The 25,523-nt window shown below is 39.0% G+C and overlaps 2 protein-coding genes across 5 annotated transcripts; one reads left to right on the top strand and one right to left on the bottom strand.

The window, feature by feature from the left end:
- Positions 1-2,575: 2,575 nt before the first annotated feature.
- hvcn1 (hydrogen voltage-gated channel 1) lies at positions 2,576-10,922 on the top strand. Of its 4 annotated transcripts, XM_039621975.1 has the most exons (7): positions 2,576-3,461; positions 3,632-5,949; positions 6,927-7,157; positions 8,193-8,297; positions 8,378-8,609; positions 9,093-9,205; positions 10,511-10,922. In XM_039621975.1, the coding sequence occupies exons 3-7, from the start codon at positions 6,984-6,986 to the stop codon at positions 10,565-10,567; spliced, it is 681 nt and encodes a 226-aa protein (XP_039477909.1). In that variant the 5' UTR covers positions 2,576-3,461; positions 3,632-5,949; positions 6,927-6,983; the 3' UTR covers positions 10,568-10,922. The 4 variants fall into 4 exon arrangements, with proteins under 4 accessions (XP_039477909.1, XP_031612295.1, XP_039477917.1 ...); XM_031756435.2 differs by having other exon boundaries at positions 2,576-5,949; XM_039621983.1 differs by having other exon boundaries at positions 2,576-3,704.
- Positions 10,889-22,685, bottom strand: tctn1 (tectonic family member 1). Its single transcript, XM_031756441.2, has 14 exons — positions 22,147-22,685; positions 21,162-21,279; positions 20,124-20,257; positions 19,786-19,934; positions 19,413-19,515; positions 17,702-17,814; positions 17,449-17,469; positions 14,897-15,031; positions 13,505-13,630; positions 12,771-12,859; positions 11,901-12,038; positions 11,649-11,802; positions 11,312-11,443; positions 10,889-11,201 (listed from the first exon to the last, which is right to left on the bottom strand). The coding sequence occupies exons 1-14, from the start codon at positions 22,409-22,411 to the stop codon at positions 11,055-11,057; spliced, it is 1,824 nt and encodes a 607-aa protein (XP_031612301.1). The 5' UTR covers positions 22,412-22,685; the 3' UTR covers positions 10,889-11,054.
- Positions 22,686-25,523: the final 2,838 nt, after the last annotated feature.

Consider the following 25,523-nt stretch of genomic DNA (forward strand, 5'->3'; position numbering starts at 1 on the left):
ATGATAGCAATTTTTTTTTTTTTTTTTTTAAGCTGTTTTAATAGTTTGGAGATGTGAAAGTTTTAAATTCAACCATGTTTTCAAACTAATTTAACTACACTACTTTGGGTTAAAATTAAGATTAGCTGTTGCTGCTAGCAGGTTTGTTAGTGGTAATCTACACTGATTACTTAATGCAACTTATTTGAGCTTGTTCCGTATGGTGACTGTAGTCCTACTCTGAAACTTTTAATAACAGGCAACAACATTTAGCAGTGTGACTGGAGCAACAACCTTCCTGATCTGAACCCAAATGGTGTTTGGTTATTGGACTTCCGTGCAAATCGGGTTGTATCAAATTGAACAGCATGTTCAAACATGTCCGTAAGTGCATGTGGCACCAGATCTGCAGTTTTTTAGACACTATTATAAAGTGAAGAGAGGAGCTGAGCTGTCAACTGATTACCATCTGATGGTGGGTTGGGTCAGGTGGACTTTTGGACTGCCTCAAAGTAATTCTGGCAAACTATCATGCAACTAAGGAGGGGAAAGCAGTGCTCTACTCACACGGTGTATGATAGGGATGGGTTACTGCTTACTTCAGTTGAGGATCTAGTCTGGAGGCGGAAGGATTCCACTAATGTTTTTTGTAGAGGAACCGGGGTCTGGGTATAAGGGGGCTAACGTGCCCATCAGTGGGGGTGGGTGTCACCTCGGTAGTTAAACAGTTACTTTGTGGTCAAGCCCCGGGATGGTAGTGCTGTGCAGATGGACATGCCTCTAAGACATTACATGAAAATCTGAGGTAGTGGTTCCCATCTTTAGGAAAAGGGGACCGGAGGGTGTTCTCCAGGGATCACACTCCTCAGCTTCTCTGGGAGGCTCTATGCCAGAGTACAGGAGATGAGAGTGTAAGGGGTCTTGTTCAAGAGTCAGGGGAGCTCCTTTGAAGCTGCAGTGATAAAGATGCTGGATTGGTCTGTCATGATGAAGCAAGAACTGACCGTAAAAGTGAAGCTCTTGATTTACTGGTTGGTCTATGTCCCTACCCCCACCTATGGTCATGACCTCTGGGTACAGACTGAAAAGTACAAAATTGCAGATACAAGACATTAACAGGTGATACCACATATGTCAGGTTGGGAAAGTTTGTCAGCCAGTAGTGTCTGGCTCCTGTTTCCCCCTGAGGCGGCATTGTTGTCATACAGCCAAGTGCTTGGTGACCTTCCTCGCCATAGTGAAAACAGTGAGAACAATTACTGTCACTATCACTGTTACTATAGCTATATTGTCTTTCTCTGTGGTGATCTGCTTTGCAATGGGTAATGTTAAATAAACTGGCTCCAGGGCTCGCAAAATTTCAAAATCTCTGGTAGCCCTTCGGGCAGGCACTCTTCAGTTTTTGGTAGCCCAAAATAAATTTAAGTAGCCCGAATAAAAAAGAGAGCAATTTGTTAATGTTCTGTTTCCTTTACAATATTATACATTAAAGTATAATATTGTAAAGGAAACAAATTTATCAGAAAATTGTTAAAATACAAATCACAACAACTGTATAAAAATTACAATCATCAACTCAAATACTTGTTTCTAATTGAACAGAAATTTCTATGAACTTGCAAGAACTGTGTAGAACATGAATCAGTCTGTGTCAGATCCTGAATCTGAAATTTCCACTGAAGTCAAGGGTAAGAGGTAAGGGGCACCAAGATCGAGGCCATTTGCTTTTTGAAGTTTGCAAAACTGCTAAATTTGGCCAATGGTGGTTCACTCTTTGCAACATAGTACGCTTTTGAAAGATTTTTCAGGACTTCTGCTTCTGCTTGGTTTATTTTTAGTATGTTTTTTGCAATTGCTGTTTGTTCTGGGAAAGATATTGCAGACTGGGCAATAATGCATTTCTTGCATTTCTCATGGGTTCTGATGGGGTCTTTCTTCAAATTACTGGTCCCTGTTACAAAGGCGCTTGTCGACTCAAATGAAATGAAACTCACGACACACCCGGCAGAACATTATGTATTTAGCTCGTCATATTCCAGCCACATAAATTCTTTTGTCCATGAAACCCAAAAAGCTGAGCTTTCTTTTTGCCTCATAGTCTGATTTGTCATAACTTTTCCGTTTTGTGGTAGGCTTTTATTTGGCTGTGCCTTCTTCACCCTGACCTGTCTTATTTGGCTCAGCAGAACTAAAATTCCAGCGTAAATCCTGCTGCTTTTACACAGGTACTTACATAACGGTCAGCGATTCTCTGCGCAATCAACCTCTCACGTGTTTAAGCTTGCTGTGGGAGATTTCACTTGTCACGTTTGAATAGTAAGCTAATGAGTGATAAGACGACGTCAGAGGAATTGGTGCGCAATTAATCGTCACTCACCCATCAGTGCTGCCGCTCTCTACACACAGTTCGCACGATTGCAAAGTGAAAGTGAAAGCAAAAAACAAGCACAAATTCAAACGCGATTTCAATGTGTCACATAATGACAGTGGCTCATCGATGCCAATAACATAATTACTCAGCTACATTTGCGAAAGAAAATGCAAAATCATTGACACATTTTTTCTTCCTATGATAGCCCGACGGGCAGGGCTGAGATGGATTTTGGTAGCCCGACTGGAAAAATCGCTAGCCCCGGGACGTCGGGCTAGCGATTTTGCGAGCCCTGGGCTCTTATATAGCACTTTTCTACTACTTATGATTTTTTTTTTTTTATATACACATTGCGATGTGCTCATTAAAGAGTTGGCACTAAAGAGAGTTTTGAGGGTCGTAAGCTTCATTCAGCGCTATGACTGATTTGAATTAATGTGACTGACGTAACTGTGCAAACATGCTTACATATAACTAGTTAACAGTCAGAATGATATTTTCTGGGCCAAGGGAGTCTGAACAGAATGTCCTGAACTTAGATAATAAATAGAATCAGTAGGATAATATTAATCAAGGCAGGGAGGGTGTTTTCTCTTGTCTCTTCTCTTCCAGGGAAAGGACACGAGACAAAGTCGGATGTGAACTGAGAGAAGACTCATAGGGAGCCAGCAGGACTGCCACGTCACTTCCGAGAGAAGAGAGTCATAATAATACTTGTTGGGGTATAAAACTGTACAGCCCAATCCAGGGTCATCCTTTTAGTGAAAACAGCTGTCCTCATCCCCTGAATCAAGATAAGAGTTCTGACACTGGACCCATAGATTTGGCAGTCTGGATCAGCAGAGAGAGTGAGTAGGTGGCCCACACAGAGCTGCTCCTCTCACCATACACCGTTGCTGCTTCTGTCTTCCTTGCACTTGGTCACTCAGTGTCAGCTCCTGTACAGGTTTTGCCTTGCAAGTGATGAATTGAGCACAAAGCAGTGTTTACTTCATATCAATTATTACTAGGTGTGACACATGGACAAAACATCTCCTGCACTGAGCAGTTACATCTTTGTTTTTTTCTGGGAGCAGAAGCAGGCCTAGACGACAGCCAGCAAGCAGAAACTGTATGTTTTTGTTTCATATATGACTATTGAACATTTGGTTTTGTGTGTCCATAACTAAAAGGTCCAGCTTTTATGTATAGAGAACTAATTATTTTTCACTCACTGTGTTTTTTATACACAACTCTGCATTTAATCATTAGTTATTTTTAATCTTTGGCTCTCTTCTACAGTGTGTTGTTTGTCTTGCCTTCCTGGCTGCCCGTCCATGAGCCTGGTTCTGCCGGAGCTTTCTTCTCGTTAAAAGCAAGTTTTTACTTCCCGTTTGCTCAAAGAGATTGTTTCGTTGTTGTTGTTATTGTAGGGTATTTACCTTACACTCCAAAGCCTTAAAGTGACTCTTGTGATTTCACACCATATAAATAAATGTAAATTGAATTAACAGTGTTGTCCAGAAAAGTGACTGATTTGCAAAGAATTTGCTTGATTCAATACTATATTCAAATTTATCATATTAAAGTCGCTTATAGTAAAAATTCTGCCTTTTTAGATAAAATATTATTTAGTCATAATTTAGCATTTTCCAGTTTTTCAGTGTTTGTTCGTTTGGATTTGTTGTGTCTGTTAGTTGTTCAATTTTTCACTCAATATTGCGTTCCAATTTCTTTTCCTAGTGTTTTTTTTTTTTTTTTTTTTTTATGAGAAGTTAATGGGGTTTTTTTCTACCCTAATTAGTGCTCTTTCTCAAAGTAAAGATCATTTGTTTGAATAAAGTTAGCCAAGTCTTTATAAATATGTCATATCTGGGGGTTATTAAACTGCCATATGGATGATGATTTAAAATGGGTTCTGAATATGGAAACATAATGATAGAATATTTTCTGTAAGTTGGTTTTTTTTTTTTCAATAATAGAATTCCTTGTAGGAAAACAATCCAGTTGTGAAAATCATTGATGTATGGCAGAGAAAAAAAAATACAATCCATCTTTTTTACATTTTTGAGTCCCAGTTGCCAAGACAAAAATCCTTCACATATACTTATCCTTTCTTTTGACGTATTCTACATGCCTTAGAGTTGCTGATCTACTTTAGGTATTTACTAAATGTTTAATACAGTGTTAAAATCTCCTTCAAAAAGGATTTTTGAATTTGCAATAAAAAGATATTTCAGAGAAAGCTCTAAGAACAAAAGCCAGGTCATCATTGTAGATATCCATACAGATATATATATCATTTCTAAACATACTAGTTTTCTTTAGAAAGCATGAGATATTTCTATTTGCACACAATAACAGAATAATTTCAGGACAAAAAAAAAATGATCAGGCTCAATATTATTGGCCCCCTGAAAAATTAATCTTTTTATTGAGGCATAGCACAAACCACTGCAGTGCAATGACCAGCTTTAACATTGTAATGGTCAAAGCTTGAAAATCAAGTTGAAAGTGAGGGTTATCTTCCAATTTAAACACAGCATAAAAACTTCAGCATGGGTTTGAGCTGTCACTAAGAAAGTATCATGCCCAAAACAAATTAAACAAAAAACAAGTCCAAACTCAGTTTAGACTTGAGAAAAAGAGTTTTTGATGCTCACAGAGCAGAAGGATTTGCAAAGTTATCACATTTCCAAGTGTGCAGAACTAAAGGGAGCACTATCATCAAGAAATTTAAAGAGAGCTACACAACAGAACACACCTGGCAGAGGTAGGAAGTGAAAAATGATGCAAAATTGATTTTTCAGTGATGAGTTCATGTCTGTTGTACTCAAAACTGGAACATAACCTGCTCCGTAGCAGGTTATGTTTGAAGCTTACCAATCTACACTTGTAACACACCTGGATAAGATAAAATCCCGCTTTGTATGACAGGGCTCTGCCCACTGACACCTAGCCAATCTAACCAAAGGCAGAGACTTTTACCAGTTCAGGGTATTTTCAGAACAGATCGTGAGTCGTATAAAAATGAAAATAGAACCAAAACACGTTAAAGAATAATAATTCAAAATTCTTTAATAGTTGCGCTGTGGACGGTAAGGTACCTGTTGGGTACTGTATCATTATCTATATCATCACTATCAAGGATGATTTAAATAAATGTTTAAATGAAACGCGTAGATAATGAATATAACTAAATCAATGGAAATGGAGAAATCAATAAAATACACATATACACATACATATATTCGCACATAACGCTTAGTGTTGCTATTATGGAGTAGAAAGCATATGAGAGCAACAATGCAAGAGGCGAAAGGGGCAGCGCTTCTAGAGCTTTTTGTCAGCAATATTTCAGTTTTCCTCAAAAAGGATTTGTATAATATTAAGTAGCTTTATGAAGTGGGCTATAATAAAATAACCGTTTGATATTAAGTAACAAAATAAAACAAAACAAATAAAAACAAAGAAACGGGCGGGGGCGGGTAGGTGGACAGAATAGGGCGGAGGAGCGTCTGAAGACGGAGGCGGAGTCTTTTTTCTTTTTTTTTGACGCCGACTAACTTTTGCTCTGAGAGGAGCGTTGAAAGTGCTAAAGGAGAAGGTGGAAGGTAAAGGTAAGCTGCTGTCATTTGTCCTGCTGTCACCGTTTATTCGTGTATATTAAATAACAGCTTCCGCTGTGCAGATTCCGTGCCAGCGCTGTTCTCATTAGTAAAATGCTTACTTGGCAAAAGCAAAAGGGATGGACGTGTCTATCACGAGTTTCAGCCTCCTGCCAACATCTGAGACGCATAAACAGAAAAATCTAAAGCGACAAAGCTGCGCTCAGTGCTGAAGAATCTCGTAGTCGGAAATTTTACGCTCACTTTCTGACTTCTTGTACTTTAAGTGCTACACCAGTATAGTTAAAACGCTTGTAAAATTACCCTTTGCGTTAGAGTAAGGCTAGAAAAATCCGTGTTCTGCTGCACATCTTCCATCACATCACAGATTAACGCATATGAAAAATGAAGTGTGTTAGTAGTAGCTGTCTGAAATTAAAATTTACCTTTGCGGGACTGTTTGTAGTAAATTTAAGATTTAAAAATATTTTGCCTAAGATGTGATTTTATTAGCTCTAAAGTTAATCAAAAAATGGCTGGGGTTTGGTGCTCCTGTCACTTGATTATCGTTTAAGAACAAAGCACCCATTGCAGGCTCAACAGCCCTTCTGTCTTGATATCATGACATTTTGATAGGGTGGATTTTCATGATAACCAAAGCAGTCTTATGACTTTTCCTTCCAGATCTATTGAGTGGAGTGTGGGGATAGATAAGCAAGCTCCGCAGCTTCCTTTGTCTGCTATACTAAAATGTTGGTTTGTCAGTAGCATGTCGCAAATATTAAAAAAGGAGAAGTAAACTGGGATTGACTAACATGGAGAAATCTGTAGAGAAGGTATACAGCATTTTGAACATATACCATCTTTGGTCTTAAGTGGAACCTACAACATTTTGCAAGCTGTAGTTCATGAAGTTGTACAATGTCGCTTTATGGCTCCACACTTTATGGCTTTAAAGTGAAATGCACACTTGTATTCTTCTCTCCAAGGTGCGCTGAGCTGGGACGTGGTCCTCTCTCTTCATCCCTCTCCCTCAACCTGCTGTCATGTCTCGATACCTGAAGCATTTCACTGCTGTGGGGGACCAGCATGTGGTCCATAGTGACGAGGAAGAACTGCATGTTTCCAGTGAGGAGTTGAGTCCGGCTACGGGACAGCTTCCAGCGACGTTAACATTTAGGGATTCATTCAAGAGGCTATACAGCTCAGAACGTTTCCAGGTATGTCCCGCTAGTCTTTTCAGAAAATGTAACAAAGAAACAGTTGTCTGAGCCTTCCAGTCTGCCAAAGCTACTAAGCTATTACAATGACAGAAAAATATAAGGGTGGGGAAAGGGTGGGTCCATAAAAATAAAAAAATGTATGCAGTGTAAATTTGGCTGAGCTTCTGTTCGAGATCATCCTCTCAGTTATGTCTGGACAGCTTTTAAAGCAGCTGCTATTGTTTTGAAGATTAAGTAACAGAATTTCAGGAGTGGGACCACGCCTCAATACACGGTCCTTTATGGTTCTCATCTATATAGGTTCCCCTGGTCCTACAAGCTGTTCATTCTCGTTTACGTGCCCCACTCTCCCTCCCTCCCTTTTTCAATTCTTTAACTTCTTCTCTTCTATTTAGTACATGGGGATCTGCCAGGCCCGGGAGCCGCTGCCAGTTCCCTTCGAGGCCTTCCCCAAACTTCATGTCCAAGCCATTCACCTTCAAACACTGTAAAACATTAAAATGAGGACGTGGCCCCAGCTAGTGAAAGATAACTTTATCGAAGTTTTTTTTTTGACCAATGGGGTGGCTTTAGCTCGGGAGGTACAGCAGGTCATCTTCTAATCAGAAGCCTCGTGGTTTGATCCCTGGCTGAATAGTCCACAGTTTCCAAGGCCATAACGACCGTTTCAGGGGATTCCTCATCATTTTTTGGACATGGACTGGATTATGCCAAAGAACAGTGAAACACAGCTATTCAATGGACTTTACAAAAATAGCGTTCTTTTACTGTAGCAGTTTATAACCCAACTATTGTTCCATATTTTTCCTCTATGAAGGGCAGCCAAACACAAGAAAGTTAGCTAAGCTAAAGTTAGCAAAAGGACCTTAGTTTCTTTTCAGAAAGAAGATGAACTGAGGTGCTGCACAATGTCAAATATTAGATTTAGTTCAACTACAACTGGTTTTGAGCTCAAGTACCTTCCACCAATGTTTTTTCTTTTACTTTGAAAACTATAATAGAAGCTGACATTATAACTGACTCTGCTTGCAGGTGTTGGTTGTGTGTTTGGTAATCCTGGATGCCATCTTTGTCTTGGCTGAGTTGCTTATAGATCTGGCTGTCATCAAGCTAGAGCATGGCCACATTGCTCCAGAGGCAAGCAACTTTTCTTCACAGTCTAAGAAACATCCCATGGGTGTTACTGTGATTTGACTACACCTTTATGTGTTTGGCAGGTGTTTCACTACCTGAGCTTGGCTATTCTCACCTTCTTCATGTTGGAGCTGGCTGGGAAGCTGTTTGCATACCACTTGGAATTCTTCCTGCATAAATTTGAGGTGTTTGATGGTTTTGTGGTGATAGTGTCCTTCATCTTGGACATTGTCTTCATCTTCCATGAGGACGCCTTTGATGGGATAGGTCTTCTGATCCTGCTCCGACTCTGGAGGGTAGCCAGGATTATCAATGGTCAGTGCCACTCTGTAGTGTTCACAGGAAATGGATGAAATGAAAAACGGTCATGGCTCTGATTATTTAATCAGATCATCAATTTGTAATTGTTCAGACTTACTGATACTGATGCAACTTGACATGTCTCTGAGTTCCTCTTGCCTCCTCTCCTCTGTGATCATCTTCATTTACATGCACATTTTGATTGTCTGCTATGTTGTCTTCCTTGGTTACAGTCATGTTCAAATTGCTAACAGAATACATTTTTATCTTGCTGCAAAGCAGATTGGGAATGTAAAATAGATTGGATGTCACTATTCAGAAAGCACAATGGTGGCCCACTAAAATATTTTTTTCACATTGTTTTTTTTTTTTTTTTGCAGGTTTTGGGTTTTGGTTTCATATGAGATCAAAATTACTGATGTTAAGTTGTACATGTGTACAAGTTGCCATTAGCAGGGCAAAGTTTAAAAACGCTGACCATTTTTTATTTTGTTGTAGGAATCCTAGTGTCAGTGAAGACCCGTGCAGACCAGAAGATTCACAAGCTGAAGGAAAGCTATGACCACCTGGTTCAAAGAGTCACTGAGCTACAGGAGCGCAATGATAAACTGGTGATGTCTTACGTTGCAAATTTGGTCAAATATTCATGAAGATTACTGCTGCTAATGGCAGGCTCAGACTTCCACCTCTGCAGAGAGGTTACAGATTACAGCCTGGTTACTGAAAAGTCAGTTTTTTTTCTTACCTTGTTTTGAGTCTAGAGAATGGTCCCAGTGACAGACTTCCTGGCCATAAAAATACTGATGTCATTCCTCAGCCTCCTAGTAGATGCACCTATGGTATAAATTTAAAAATCCTCTGATTTTCAGAAAAACTGACCTCTGACCTTGATTGGTTAATGTCACTGGGATTCAAGCTTGTCTGAGAGTTTTAGCAGATGCCCTCATGCTACTTAGCCTTGTTCTTCTGTTCACAAAATTTGACCTTGACCTTGAGGAGGTGGTCACTCAGACCTGCTTCGGGATTCAACTCCGAGAGTTTTCCAGAAGTGTGTGTAGTTCAATGCTTCTGGTGTGAGGACAGAGAGGTGACTAACATTATTAAGGGGCTAAAGTGAACCAATATGAGCCAAATTCATAACGAAAGGAAACTGTAGAGTTGACCTTTTCTGTTTTCAAAGCTTTGTTTAGTTCTAGTCACTCTTTCATTCAGTTTTTAATGTTAATGAGCTCACAGTTACAGTAGGATAACATTATCCTCAGTTAGCTTGCCTCTAAAAACAAATTAAAACACAAAGTTCCCAAATGGATAGTCCCAGTGGGGGAACTCTTTAGGCCTGGAATTCCACAAAAACTGTGCAGTAATGATGGCAGAGAGTTCACAACACACTCAGTCCTCCTTTGGATTTCAGGCAGTAGAAGGCAGAACTAAAACTGTAATTATGCTGACTGAGTGATGAATACAGTTACTGATAAAATCTCCATGCACATTAAATCAATATCAGAATCCTCATTGGCATTGTAGCAGTAAAACAGCTAAGATACAGTCACTCAATAAAATTAAAATTAAGTAAAAAATATATAAATCATATACACAGTATATATTCAAAAGTATTTATAAACAAAACCAGTACTGTTGTCTGTTATTTCCTTTCTTGTTGAGGAAGAGGTGACTGTTATTCTGTGCCACGGGGAATATCAGATATATTTATTATAACTTAATTATTTTACTTTTTGTCTGTTTTGTAAATTTCACAGCAGTAATACAGAAAGGTGTGTCTGTTATTTAGCTATTTAGGCTTCACTCCTTGTTGTATGATCCGCTTAGAAAGTCTTCATATTGTTACTCAGAAGGCTCAAGTATGTGGCACGAAGGCTTACAGTGAGTAACAAGCTGATTGTTGTCTATGTTTATAGGCACAAGAGAACGACAACCTGAAAGCCCTCCTCAAGAAGCATGGCATAGACATCTAGGTCAACAAGCTCACTGCTGCAGAGCTACTTGTACCCACATTCTACAGAACATTTAATGGTTTAGTACTAACTGCACTGAGATTTAATGTCATCATTCCTGTCTTTGTGGTGATGGAGACAAATTAAGGGACTGCACTTGCATCATGAATTTCCAGTATATACATGTTAGTGATTTTCATGCCATAAAGTCTAAAGCACCTGTAAATAAGTGAAACACAGAATGATGACTTGTACATAAAACTACATCTAAATGTGATTTTAGAGTTCTGTATGATCTGTTATCAAAAATGTAAACAATTATTTCAAGAACTGAGAAAAAAATGTGAAACCATGTATTAAATTTTATTATAAAACAGGGAAAACTCAGATGTACATTATTCACACAATATACAGTTGCAGATTGATGGTCCAATAATAGTACTAGTGATGATCACACAGTGTACCAGTGTTTATGGGGAAGCTTAAATAAGCAAAAGCTGCAGTTGAATCAAACAAAAGGGGAGAAGAAGTCAAAGGGCAGTTTGGCATTGATGGTAGGTGTGGCCCTATAACCAGGAAGAGCAGCAGCAGATACTGGGATGAAGGCCACTGAGCTTCTGATTGGAAGGATACCACTGCCTCTGGACAACAGGGTCTGTGTGAGAATACACACAGTGCAAATGATTCTCTGTGCTTCATCAACAACAGAGTAGCTTGCAGTTTTTTTTCTGCTATAAATGCTCTGACAGAAATGGTGTGTCTTACCAAACTGCTGGTGTTGCTCTGAATTACTTCTTTGATGCTCACAATCTCTGCTTGAGGATTCACCAAGGATCCATATTTGGTCCATTCAATTTCTAAATGCAGTGACAATGGGATCCTGCAACTCGGAGCTTCCTACAAGTCAAAAACATGATGCTTGACATCTGTTCAAGACCTCAGACCTCAATTTAGATCATCATGAAGTGATCTAAGATTACTCCCCTACTCATCACATCAATGATCATCGTAAGATACTGTGCCCCTTGTTTAAATGATGGGCACTTCCTGTCTCCTCTCCTGTAAACAGGCCAGTCAAGGTTTATTTTCAGACTGCACTCACTGTGGGATTGAAGTTGGTCTTGATTTGCACCCAGTCCAGAATATTGTCCAGGGGGGAGTTTCCAAAGGAAGCCACATAATAAGGATAGTTAAATCCTCTCAAAATTCTTAGAAGCTCTTGGGAGACAAGAGTGCAATTTAAACCATCTTCCAACCTGCAGGATTGAAAAAAGTTGCCATCAGGAATCTTAAAGAAAAAACATACACTGTTTGTAAAATTAAATATGATAAATAAAATGTGAGGATGATGTGCCTTAATAGGCAGCCAGACACAGAGTCTTGACCAAAGAGGACAGGTGAGCGCTGATGTGGACCCTGCAGACAGTCCTGGTCCTCAGTGCTGTGAAGCAGAGACAGAGTGTCTCTGAGGTCAATGCTTCTGACAATCCCAGTGGAGAGGAATGTTACGGACAAATCCTAGTTCTTAGACATCTTTCATCAACCAGTGAAATTCAGTTTGATTTATAGAGCTTCAGTTTACAACAACAATTGTCTCCGTGTGTTTAACATAATAAGGTAAAGAGCCAACAACAGTACATGATCAGATGATGGCCTACGGGCAGCACTCACTGGCAGTGGGAAGGAAGAACTCTCTTTTAACAGAAAGTTCCAACAAAATCATACTCTTCCACGGCTAGTTAGGGGTTGGTAGTAAAGAGCATGGAAAGACCATGGACGCTGAACAAATTTTTAAAAAGAAAGACACAGGAGAGATAAGACAAAAATTATGACATGCAGTAGAGGCACATAAACGCCTGGGAAATGAAAAAGGATAATGGAGAACTGTCCTGGGAAACTAGCACGTGACTATATTTTGTGTCTTTCTTTATCTTAAAAGTAGAGAAAGTGTCTGTCTCCTGAATCTAAACTGAGCTAAAAGCTCTTCCTCCCATTTCACTTTTAGAAACTATGAACCACAAGCCAGTCTGAAATCTGGCAGCAAATTGCATACTAAAAATTTTCCCATTAATATTTCAAAAAATTGATTTTTACTTATAGTTTTAATCTTTTATTATAAAACTTGTTTTAAAAAATGTTATTTATGTGTTGTTACACTAACAAAAATGGGCTTGCAGTAATACAACAATGAGGGAAATCTGTCATTTATCCAGATAAAGGATATTCGGCTGTTCTTGTTCCAGACACAAGCGGCAGTCCGACCACATAACCTGGATTTCCGCTGTAGTGGACATTCACGTCCCCCCCACCTGCCTGTTTAGGAGGCACAAAACACAGAACATTACTCAGATTTAGTGAATGGTCAAGGAGTAACACGTTTTCCTAAATTACTAAATACTTTTTGCAGTCTTTCTCAGAAGGAAGAAATGTAGCGCAATTAAAACTAACAAATCTGTGAAACTAACAAATCCCCTCATTCTTAGAGAACCTGATTTGATCTCTACCAGTGAAAAGCTGCGGAAGTACACAACACAGAGAAAATCTATGTGCAAAGATAGATTTTCTCTGACAAGACAAACTGGCAATCACAGTTTTGAAGTCAAACCTGTTTGGTTCCAAAGTAATATAACTACATGTTGAAACTATGCTGCTTCCCTTATTTACTGTCGCATACAGTGGTGAATGTTCACATTAAAATGCTTGCAGTTTCAGATAATTAGGATATGTACAGGTAAACTCAAACACCCCACTTTTATCCTTTAACATCATCATCTCATGTACACAATTCTGGCAAAGCCGCCCCACCCACCCGCCACTTAAATGAGGATATTTTAGCCAGCTTTTGTGAGGAGCTAAAACATTTGTGACTGATTCTTCCAAAATAAAAATATGACTTTACGATTTCCCCATGCAGAGAAAAATCCATTAGACATAGATAGGTTTGTTTGAATATACTACCTGGATGTACATGACCTGAAACTCCTGTTCCAAAGGCAGCATGGCTTCAGTCACAAATCCAAGCACCACAGACACTGTTGCATTGTCTATCTTACCATGTGGGTTGTACTTTATCACATAGAGAACCTGAAGAGACATAATTTTCTAATTACACACTTTCAATTAACTTATTATTGCATATAACTGTTAAATAGGGAGAGGTGTTGGGGTGGTTAACAAATAAAGACTTAGTACTGCTTAGATTGCTTCAGTTAGATGTAAGGGAATGGCACCAGACATGGGAATACAATTATGTGCATGCGTCACTGGAAAAGCATAAAATGTTTCCCTTTTGGAAAGTTGATTGTGTTTTTGGGACCAGCTACGAGACAGCACAATTGTCCCAGGATTCTTGGAGTGCCATCACTTTTCCTTAAATAACATCTCTGGGTGAACTGATACTGATTTATATGATAGTGGCAATTAGACTTGTTTTGTTTTTTTATATGATTTTCTCATGTGTCATATATTAGCTAACATTGGCACTGACAATTCAAGGTGGTTGAATTGCCTCAATGTACTTTCACGTCCCACCTCCACATATAACTGACAACACAGGCATGTCTGGGCGTGCGTGCCTATGCCCAGACTTTTGCATCTCTCTGAAATGACTGCTTGCCTGTGTGTTTGTGTGGAGTAGCTACACAGACTCGTGATAATCATCATCCAGAAAAGAGAAAACAGGAAGAGGATATTTCTGACTATTGCATACAATTTTAAACCAGAGTGTAATGTGGTCACATCTGTAGACTTTACTTTAAAGAAAAAAAATTGTCTGTGTTTATGGAGAGCACAGTGAACAGGTCATCAGAGACAGGTGTGACAGGAGGAAAAACAAAGTGGATGACTCAGTAGAACTACAGGTCTAATTAAAAAAAATAAAATAAATGTAACAACATTACAGGATATATAACTTTATTATATATTTATTATACTATGTTATGTAACTCAATCAACATTGGTAAATGGCCTGTATTTATATAGCGCCTTTATGGTCCCTAAGGACCCCAAAGCGCTTTACATACCCAGTCATTCACCCATTCACGCACACATTCACACACTGGTGATGGCAAGCTACGTTGTAGCCACAGCCACCCTGGGGCGCACTGACAGAGGCGAGGCTGCCACCGGGCCCTCTGACCACCACCAGTAGGCAATGGGTGAAGTGTCTTGCCCAAGGACACAACGACCGAGACTGTCCGAGCCGGGGCTCGAACCGGTAACCTTCCGATTACAAGGCGAACTCCAAACTCTTGAGCCACGATCGCCCCTATGCTAATGGATGTCAAATATGTATGTCAACTGTTTCTTCATGCTGGAAGTGAAAAATAAACTCCAGTGTGTGTGACTCACCTTCAGCACTACATTACCACAGAGGGTTGGGTTGATGAGAACAGGACTGATGTTTCCTCTACCTGTGATCTTCAGCTCAGTCTGAGTGTGATCTGCAGACTGTAGGATGACTGAAGACGCCACCACAGGAACAACCTCCAGCAACAGCAGGGACTCATATCAGTCAAGCATTTTTCATTTGGCAGTTTTTCACTTCTTCATTCAGATTTGTTCACACTGTTTATAACTGTGTTTCTGAACTTCGGACACATTAAAACTACTGTACTACAATACAGAATGCATCAATGGCTGTCTAACATGATAACATTTTTAAACAGCACACCGTGCTGCAAATACTACTCAGTAAATAGTAATCAAAAACACAACTGTGTTATGAATGCTAATGTGAAATTAAGTGATTACTAGTTACACAATCAGGAGAAGCGGTCAGTGTCTTACTAAATGTCCTGGTCTACCTACGGGTGTTTGGCATGGGAAGATTCTGACCATAGATTTTATCACCTCTTTGGTTATTTTATGCTTAACATACCACCATGACTCTTTATCTGAGCCAGGTTTTATATTAATATTACTGAAGTCACTCTAAAGCATCTCAATCAGACTTAAATTTGAACTTTGACTAAGCCGCTCCCAAACCTCAATTTTTTCTTTTTTTTCTCTTACTGAGACATACTTGCTGCTTTGGATCGTTGTGTCCAGGTGCACTTGAGCTTCAAGGCCCAAACCAATGGCCATACATTCTCTTTTAGGATTTTCTGGTTACAGGCAGACTTTCTGTTATCATCAATTATGGCAGATCATCCAGACTATCACACTATGACCTATGTTTGACTCTTGGTATGATGTTCTCTTTATGAAATGCTATGTTAGTTTTATGGCAGATGTAACAGAAACATTCCAACTTTTGTCTCATCAGTTCACAGAATATTTTCTTAAAAGTTGCGTGGACCATAAAGATGGTTTTTGGCATATGTGAGATGAGCCCTTGACTTCTTTTTGGTTACCAGGAACACTCACGTGAATGCTGTTTTTGCCTCTCTTTCTTACTGCTGAATTGTGAACAGCAAGTAAGACACTTGCTGGTGTGTCTGTGTGCTTTTGTGACCTCATGGATGAGTCTAAAATGCACTTTTGGAGAAAAATTCTTCCGAAACAATGTGAGAGACTAATAAAGTAATAGAAAACAATGACTTAGTTATTGCTGCTAAAGGTGGTTCTAAAAGCTAACGAATCATGGGGTCAACATAAGTTGTTCATACACTGCTTCTGTGTGTTGGGTCAGTTTTTGTTAAATTCATCTTAGATTGTATTTACCGAATTTTAAAATTATAAAAACTTGGTAAAGTTTTATATAATGTCAATCTATAGTCTTAGAAGTGGCATAGGGTATATTTTATACCATGACTGTAGCTTTAACAGAAACAGCTGGAAATTAGGTGCAATGGTTGTATCAGAAAGTATAAAGGAATATAAATCTTCACATCACAGAGAATCTTTCTACAGCTAAAATCTAACTTGTTTGCTTAATCGACTAATCTTGCAAATACATATGTACACAGATGTATTTACTTAACAGCAACAAATCATGCAAATTCCCAAAGTCACAGGCTGCAGAAACAATAACGTACTTACAGCCATTTTGTTAACATTTAGCAGCACTCCAGACCTGGTAATCCTCTCATCACCTTTAAGATGCGTTTGGTTTATTTATCCTTTGGAAAAAATGTCCTGCATAAAACTGAGCATTTAAAAAGAGAGCTTGCCTGTTTAAGCTAAATCAAACAACCAACCTTAAGTAGCCCAAATGTAGTCATTGCAATTTTTAACATACTGTCTTTGCATCACAAATGCAGACTTATGTGTACTGTCGGGAAGTCAGAATTTGCTCTTGAGTTAAGAATATTTAATATCATGGCTACTGTAACAGCTTAAGATTTGCACAATATGTAATAGTTTTTAAAATTTTAGAGTAAAAGAATGCATGGTGTCAGAAGTTGTAGTTGTTGGGCTTTTTTCCATTCTGTTTTTGAATTTGTGTCATTCAATAAAATTCCTGCCAAAATAAGAATTTGTAAAGTGTTTGTAAAATTGGAATCTTCCATGATTATGATATACTGTCAGGTCTTTATGTTGAGTATCATTTGTAATCATTTAGTGTTTAAAACATTTGAAAATTGTTTAAAACTTCGTGCCACTGACAAAAGCAATTAAAAGATATATGAATGTGTCATTAATCTGTGTTCTATTATGTCAGCTCAAACAACCATTGTGAAATCTGATTGCTTGTCATGTAATAATTCTGTGTGTATCTCTTTTACTTCGTTGCTTCAATCTAATAAAAATATCTCAGAGGAAAAAAACTAACACATTCACAAAGCCAATGTATATAGGTTGTTTGTTTATAACATCTACACTGTTTTTAATGAACACATTTAAGAGTCTGTGACCTCATCTTGTTAACTTGGATTGTTTTTGCAATTTATCAGTAATTTTCTGATAAACATACCAACTGTTTCAGAGTTAAACAAACAGAGAAAGGTCAGGATACTTACTGCTGCATCTGTGCTCATGTCCTGTGAAGCACAAAAGATTTCACTTTAAACCTTGTAGTTAATAATCTATATTTGAACTATATAAAGTTGAGGAACACAAAACAGCTGTGCATGCTGTTCATTAGTTGCAATTCAAATTCAATAACATTATAATTCCTGGGCGTATAGTGAACTTCACTTCAACAATACACTGTATTAAAGAGTGGATTTTTAAGAGCCAACCAGTGTGTAGCTCAGTAAATGTGAGACTCACACTAAACAGCTGGGTGTCAGTGTAGCTGTCCATGCTGAGGGCTGGCAGATGGCCGCAGTCCTGATCCAGGACCACGCGACGGGAGCACCGACTGCTCTGATCCTTTAGGAAAGCTGCAAATCAAACCAGCAAAGCTAAAACAACCGCATTCATACTGATGAAAAAGCCTCTCATCCTTTTCATAAAGCTTTATAGGATGTAAACAAAGAAACTGCTGTTTAATAAGACAGTGACAGTAAATATGCAAACTCTGGGCATAAGTAAAGACTGACACTTTTTTAAAGGAGACTGGGATGAGAAGGAGCATGGCTGCATAGTGTAGTGGTTAACACATTAATTTTTCAGCCAGAGACATAAATGAGGTTGCATATCTGCGAAATGAAAACAATGCAGAGCTACCCACTGTGGGACCCGTTTTAACAAGTGAGTGGTTAAATATCACAGTGCTCCAAAAAATGAAAGTAACATGTTTTAAGCAGATTATGGCATCTAGTCAATTAAACTAGATAGGATATTGATCTGTTCAGTTAAGGAGCAGCGAGAGTTGCTGTTAATGAAATTACAGGTGCACTAAAGGGCAACAATGAGACAACTCCCAAAACAGGTGTGGGTTTTATATGTGGAGGCCTCTGGCAGTTTTTCCCTCCTCATGGTTTGTGGCTGTTCTTTCACTAGTCCTGCATTGGACTGGAGTCATTCACATTACTGATAACATTAGGCTGGACCCTGCAGAGGTTGCACAAGTAGTCCAGCTCCACCAGGATGGTATGTCAACGTGTGACATTACCAAAAGGTTTTTTGTGTTTCTGGCAGGTCTACCACTGGTGCCCAGTGCTTTACACACATGAGAGCAGGGCACATGTGATAGATATGAAAGAAGGTTTGGAGAACACTATACTGCCTGTAACATCGTTCAGCACGACTGGTTTGGTGGTGGGTCAGTGATGGTCTGCATAGGCACATCAATGGATTGATGCACAGATCTCAACAGGCAAGGCAAGGACACCCTGATTGTAGAGAAAGATTTAATCCAGGATGAAATCTTTGGACCCACTGTCAGACCATCCCATACCACCAGGTTTCACCTCAGACTGTCCAGACTGTCCTCACTGAGGCCCCGGTTAAGATCTGGAAGGAGCTCCTCTAGGACACCAACCACTCTGTCATTACAAGCACGCCCCGACGTTGTCAGGGATGCATACAAACACGTGTGGCCCATCCCAAATACTGAGTACTATTCTGAGATGCTGCAATGAAATTTTTGCCACGTGACTTTTTCACTTTGATTTTGGGGTTGTCTTTGAATTCTCTAGGTTGATAATTTTACATCAAATGACGTGGCCTCATTTCATTCTTTACACTTGATCAGTCAGCATCAGTACAGATATCCAGCCAGATTTTTTTTTATCTCCCCAGCATTTAACAGGAGCAACTTTTTACTTTAAAGACAAACAGCCTTTGCAAACTGTAGTAGTAGTTTGTACTTAGCAAATTGCAAATGTTTACAACATTAAAGGACTCTGGATAGGACTGAGTGACATCAGGTGGTGAGTTTACAGGGTGCAGAAAAAACTTTCCCCCTCTCTTTTCAAGTGGCCAGGTGAATCTATAGTGGTCATAGTGGAAACACCGCTACTCATAGTTAAAAGTGATGATCTCATAATAATGAATACATTTTAATTTCTCTAATTTACAAGTACAAAGGCATTACCTGCAGGACTGTTGTCCACACAATCAGCAGTGACACCAGGAGTTGGCAGCCGCAAGATCCCTCTCTGTGCAGCCGCCCCTGCCGTCACAATCACATCCCCATACTGAAAAGCCAAAGCATCAGCAGAGAATGAACAGACAGGAAAATGACAAGTTCAGACTCACCTATGAAGGAGTGCACTGAGTGTTCTTACTGAGCTTTCTTTGAAAACAAGTTCCTCACATGTTCTGGACTAAACATACCTTCATATGTTAAAGTACTCATGGATTATATAAGAATAAAAAAAATCACTGACTGATTTGATGTGGACAAACATACACTTACTGATACTACATGAGCTATAAGCAGTTACTCCTTTCAAACAGAGGCTCACCTGGTATCCACGCGAGGTCTGGAGGTTTACAGAGGACACCTGGTTAACTTTCTCTAAACCGAAAATAAAGCTGGTGAATTGTTTAAAGAGCGATGCAAAGTTGCTGTCAGTTGGTAGAGCAGGAGAGGGATACGACAGTCCATCAACTCCTGCAGATAAAAAGAAACTAGCTGAGATGAGCTTTGCAGTCCAAAATAGTCATTAAGGAAGCTATTATACATGATATTGTAAATAATACACTGTTTAATTTGCCTTTTTTAACTTTACCAAACTCATGTGCAAATGGTTTCTTGAAGCGTTTACTCTAACGCTCCATAAAAGTCCATTTGCTGACTTACGGTTTTGTGACTCGATGCAGAAGATGTCGTAGTTGGTCTCCTTCTGAACAGATGATAGCAGCTCTGAATACCCGTCTGCTGCTCTGCTTAAAGAATAGAAGGCTACATCATGGTTGCACATCTGCTTGCTGCCACTACAAAGTGATTAAAGACAAAGAAGGAGCTCATTACTATGGACATGCAGACAAATGCAAACATTTTGCTGAATTATTTGCTCTACTGGGAAACATTTTTATGGATTTTATCTTTTAGCAAGATAAGACGAAGTGTTGCCATTTGTTTATCTGTTGCTTTGATAAGGTCAGTGCAGTGTGCATGAACATTTCCACAGTGAGCTGTCCATCAGTAGGACAACAAGCATACAAACCACTCAATGTTTTCACTCAGTAATAACATATCTTAAGTTTAACTTTTAAACTGTTAGGTTGATGGTTAGTTTGGGTGATTAATGGTTCTTCTACAAGTCACATTTATGACTTTTTCTGTAGCTGAAGTTAACCCTCACTAACAGTTTTTTAATTAAGTTTTTTTTAGTCCCAATAAAGGAAGTGCATTAGGCTATGGAAAGACAGCAGGGCTAACATTTGATGTGTGTGGACTATTTAATATTTGGGGGCATGTGTGTATGTCAACTGTTTTTTTAAAATTTGGCCAAAGCAGCCAACATTTTTCTCTGTGAACTCAGGTGGAGTGATGTTTTTAGTGTTGACGACAGTAAGACGCACGATCAAAAGCACTACAAAGCCAATAAGAGTCCTTCATTAAACCACTTGTTTAACAAGCTGAAACTTGCTGAAACTTGCTGTAAGCTGAAAATGCTTACTTTGCTCCTGTTTGCATCAACTACTGTTTTTAATATAAAATACAGCAATACCACACATAAAAGAACATAAAAAAGTTCTAACAAACTCTGTCTATATCCAGGCAAACTATTTATTATACAACACAGAACCAAGAGGAGAAAAATCTATTTTTGTGAACTGACACTACAGCCCATCAGTAGAAAAAGAGAAGATTTTCAGCTGGACTTCTACATACCTCACAGTAGGATATGAGCAACTGGTGAACAGAGGCACCTCCCCATTACACACTCTGTCACAACAGCAGTTGATGTCACATACATCCATGTGCTCATCGCAGGGACATAACCTGTCAGCTGACACACACACAAACACACACAGGTCAGATAGTTCATATTTTCTAGATGACGAACAGTCTTAATGCATTCAAGGCATTACAAATGGTACAAATGTGAAATGGCAGTTGTGTGTACAACAAGGTTTAATGTTCAAGCCATTAAAAAACACAAGAGGCAACATATTAGGAAAACAATTAAATATAATGTAGTTCATTTCGTCCACACCCTATTCAATCAAATTTTAATTCATGCTAAACACATAAATAAAAAGAAATAAAGCTGATATCACAGGAGAGGTTTGGGAATGAGCTTGCACTGGAGCTCTTACTCTGACTAATTGTGAACAACTGGTCAATGGGACTTGGCATTAAATCCTGACAAGTTCAATAGTTATTTAGAAAATATGTACTAAATGCAGAGAGGTTAAAGATTCACTGTAAAGAAGGGTAAAACATAATCTCAGAATGTAATGTTATGTAGAAGTAATGTCAGAGCTGTCGTATTATTCATACACAGGTCTATGTGTCAGCGCATGTGCATGCTCTCCTTAAACTTACATACCTGGCATGTATGACCATCCCAAGTTTTTATCTATTCGAATGAAAAACATAAAACCTTGCAAATACCATAAGATCAGATCAAACTCTACGTTAAAATATCTCCATTTAACATTTTCCTTACTACCTCTGAGAGAACAGATATCCTAGTTACAGTTGTATAATGGTTATGGGTTAAATTTGAATGTGCTCACATCTAAGGGACTGAAAGTAGCTGACAAACTGAATTACCTAAAAGCTATTTTAGTAAACAAAGAAAAACAGGGAACATCTGCTAAAATCGAGGGACTAGGGTAGAAACTGGGGTTAAATCACAGCGACAGGTTACCACTGGTGAGAGGAGAGGGTAGGTGGCCGGAGACTGGCAGGGGCACGGCAGCTAGGTTCGGCATCTCGGTGCTGTTGCTCGGAGCTGTGGTCGTGCTCTCAGACACTGGAGGCTGTGTACTCTCAGTAACATTATATGAAAAATTGTAGGCATCAAAAACGGTCGTATTAAAGTCGCTCTCTGTTGTGTTTGCAGTAACGACAGTAAGCAAGAGAAATAAATAGACGAACTTTGGATCGCTCTTGACTACAGCTGTGACCGCCATGGTTGTTTAATCGTTGCTATGGTTCTTCTTCTTCTTCGCCTGCTGCTGCTTCTTCTATGGCCCTTAATGGCGGATTGCAAACCATTTGTAAGTGAATTATCGCCACCTAGTGGGTACCGCTTCTTTTTGGTTATACTGCGTGTGCCGGTTTCCGCCCGTATTACCGCCACCTTTCATCGGTGTACAGATCTGCCAAATGTTTGGTTGAATTGATGGTGGGATTATCAACGTATGACATCTGAATCTGGTGAGAGGACAAACTGCAATCCGTTATGACTGCTACAACTTTAACCTATTTTTGTGAAGCTAAGTCAGTTAATCTCCTGTCATCATCCAACTGACACCAGTGATTTCAAATAGATGTAGTTAATGGGTATTAACTAGGAAGTTGTGATCCACTACATCTATCTGACAGCAACAGTTCACTAACTAAATTAGGTCATCCCGGCACTATGCAGGAAAGTGTTCTCGTTGTCCAGACAGAACTCCAGTTCTTCTGCCAAAAGGCAAATCCACCTTGTTGCTTCCCAAGGTTGGACTGGTAACCTCAGGCATTGTGGCTAACAGGCCTGGCCAAAGAGCAATCCATGCATGTTTGTCCGGGACTGTTTATTTTGGTGTTTTGGTATATTTAACCTGGTCCTCATATCTGAAGGCTGCTCCCCTGCCCCCCAATGTGCCACTTGAGAACCTGGTAGAGTGGTGTGGTTTCTCCACCCTAAAATCGAAACTATTAAGTGTTTTCAGTTTCAAGTCGGATCCCCTGATCCCCTCTGATACGATGATCCTATAACATGCCTCTAGACTCTGTGGAAGGTGTATAATCAGAGTAATGAAGTAATCAATCATCAGACCTTCACAATGACCAACCTAAACCAAACTGACATGGTTTGAGATTCGTTGCAGTGCAGATTAAAGAAAGGTTGCTAAAACTGTGGGTATTGCCTTAAGGGTGTTGAAAATCCTCTAAACCAAACTTTTAACAGGTCTAAAGGTCTTTTTAATAGGAAAAAGAAGGAATAGAAAACCAAATGAGTCTGTTGTAATGACATCCCCATTAAACCATCGAAGAGTTCAAATTATATTTAAGTGGTAGATTAAAAAAAGAAAAAACTTTCAGTGACTATTTCTTGCATTCTTCAGTGTGTCTTTACTTTGAGCATCTTCTTCACCAAAACGTCTCCATCAAATGACCAGGAAATAAAGTTTGCCTGGTCAAACTGCGAGCTTAAATCACCAGTTCATCCACAAGATGGTGACACAGGACAACAAAACACAAGTTTCAGTATCCTGCACAGCGGGCATTTCCAAAGGACAGAAACAACAGAAAGAAGGAATATGAAAGAAATATTATTATTAATTTTGAATATGTTATTAATATTGTCATTATTAATAGAATGATAACATAATATTAGTACATGGGAATACTAATACTGTCTCCTCACCTAAACAGAAGAATTAGTATAGTCCGGAGTGGATTTCAGGAGGTTGGGGAAGCTCGGTTGTACTGACTCAGCACACACACACACACACACACACACACACACACAAAAATCACAACAAACAAAAATTTCTGTTGAGAGCTCAAGTAGATTTTCTTTGCACACAGGCCAGCTGTGATCAGCAAGCCTCCTCTGAAGTTTACTGGTCTTTGTGGATTTACACAGCTGAATTCAACAAGATGTAAGCAGATGTTTTATGGGATATCTTGGCACTAAAGTGCTCATATTGTCTCTATACTAGCCAGTATCCAGTTGGCATAACGGTGGAATCTAATGAAGGAATCTCATCATCATCATCAGCTTAAATCCAAAGTGAATTAAGCTGTGCCACCCTAACCTAACACAGCCACTGTGCACCAAGCCAACAGTGATTTACTATGAATTTAAAGGGAAGCTAACCTGTTTATCCTACACTCACCTGCCGTGTATTTTCATGCAACCTTCAATACAGTTTGTTTTGAAGGATGTTTCACAACATGAAAAAAACACAGCTTCACATTCTATACAATGTCCAATTTAAAAATTAGGACATTACGTGTAAGCATTAAATTTCCAGTTTATCAAATACCACTGAGCATTCTTCCTCTCCCGTCCTGTTTACTTCTTGCATCACTGAGTGAAGTTAATCACACTCTTTCCTCTCCCAGGAAATACAGCAACTGTACCTTTTACTAGCTTTAGCTAGCTGTTTTTGCTGATATTTGTTGAGCTGAGGGTTAACATATACAGATATTTTCAAACTTCATGTTTGAGGAGTTTTGGGTGCTGTAGAGATAAACAAATAAACAAATCTTCAAAGCAAAAAATGTTCATCAAGAATCTTTTAAAATGTAACCATTCAAGTTACTCGATAAATTGCTACAGTCCTTTACTGTAATAAGCAGTGCTGTATACATTTTGCTTTTATCTCCTCTCCTTTATCTCTGCTCAGACTGTACCATCTGTAGTGTAATCCTCAGACTGAGTGTCTTTGTGAAGACTCATGGTAACCTAAACAACAACAACATAGGTATGTGTCAATACAACTTTTAATTTTTCTGTGTAATAGGAAGCAACAGGTCATTATCACAGCAATGATAATGACCTCCAAAGATTCCCCCTGCACACCATCTTGATATCTTTTTGTGATGTGATTAAAAACTCACAAAGACTAGAACCAAAGCTTCCTGAGAATGTAGAAGGGACTTGTATGCTTCAGAGCAAGATTTCATGTAACTATATCGCCAGTGTTCATAAAGAATCACAAATTCAGACAGAAAACATGCACTAACTGTTCTTCAGCCTTTGAATTCTACAATTGCTATACGGTTTGGAACAGTTTGGTTAGGTTATAGTTGCCAGGGACTGAAAAAACTTTACATAAGGGTAGCCATCACACACACACACACACACACACAAACACACACACACGCACGCGCGTGCACATACACAAACACACGCACGCATGCACACACACACACACACAGTCCTACAGCTGTAAAACCATTTCTAATGAGCACACGATCACTTTCAGATTTATTATATTTGATGAGTCAAAAGCTTTGAGTTTGTTTTCACTGAGGTATCTTTGATACCATTAATTAGAAGTAGTGGTGTGCATAATGTTTCAG

Source organism: Oreochromis aureus, linkage group 2 (genome assembly GCF_013358895.1).
Source record: "Oreochromis aureus strain Israel breed Guangdong linkage group 2, ZZ_aureus, whole genome shotgun sequence".
NCBI classification, from domain to species: domain Eukaryota; kingdom Metazoa; phylum Chordata; class Actinopteri; order Cichliformes; family Cichlidae; genus Oreochromis; species Oreochromis aureus.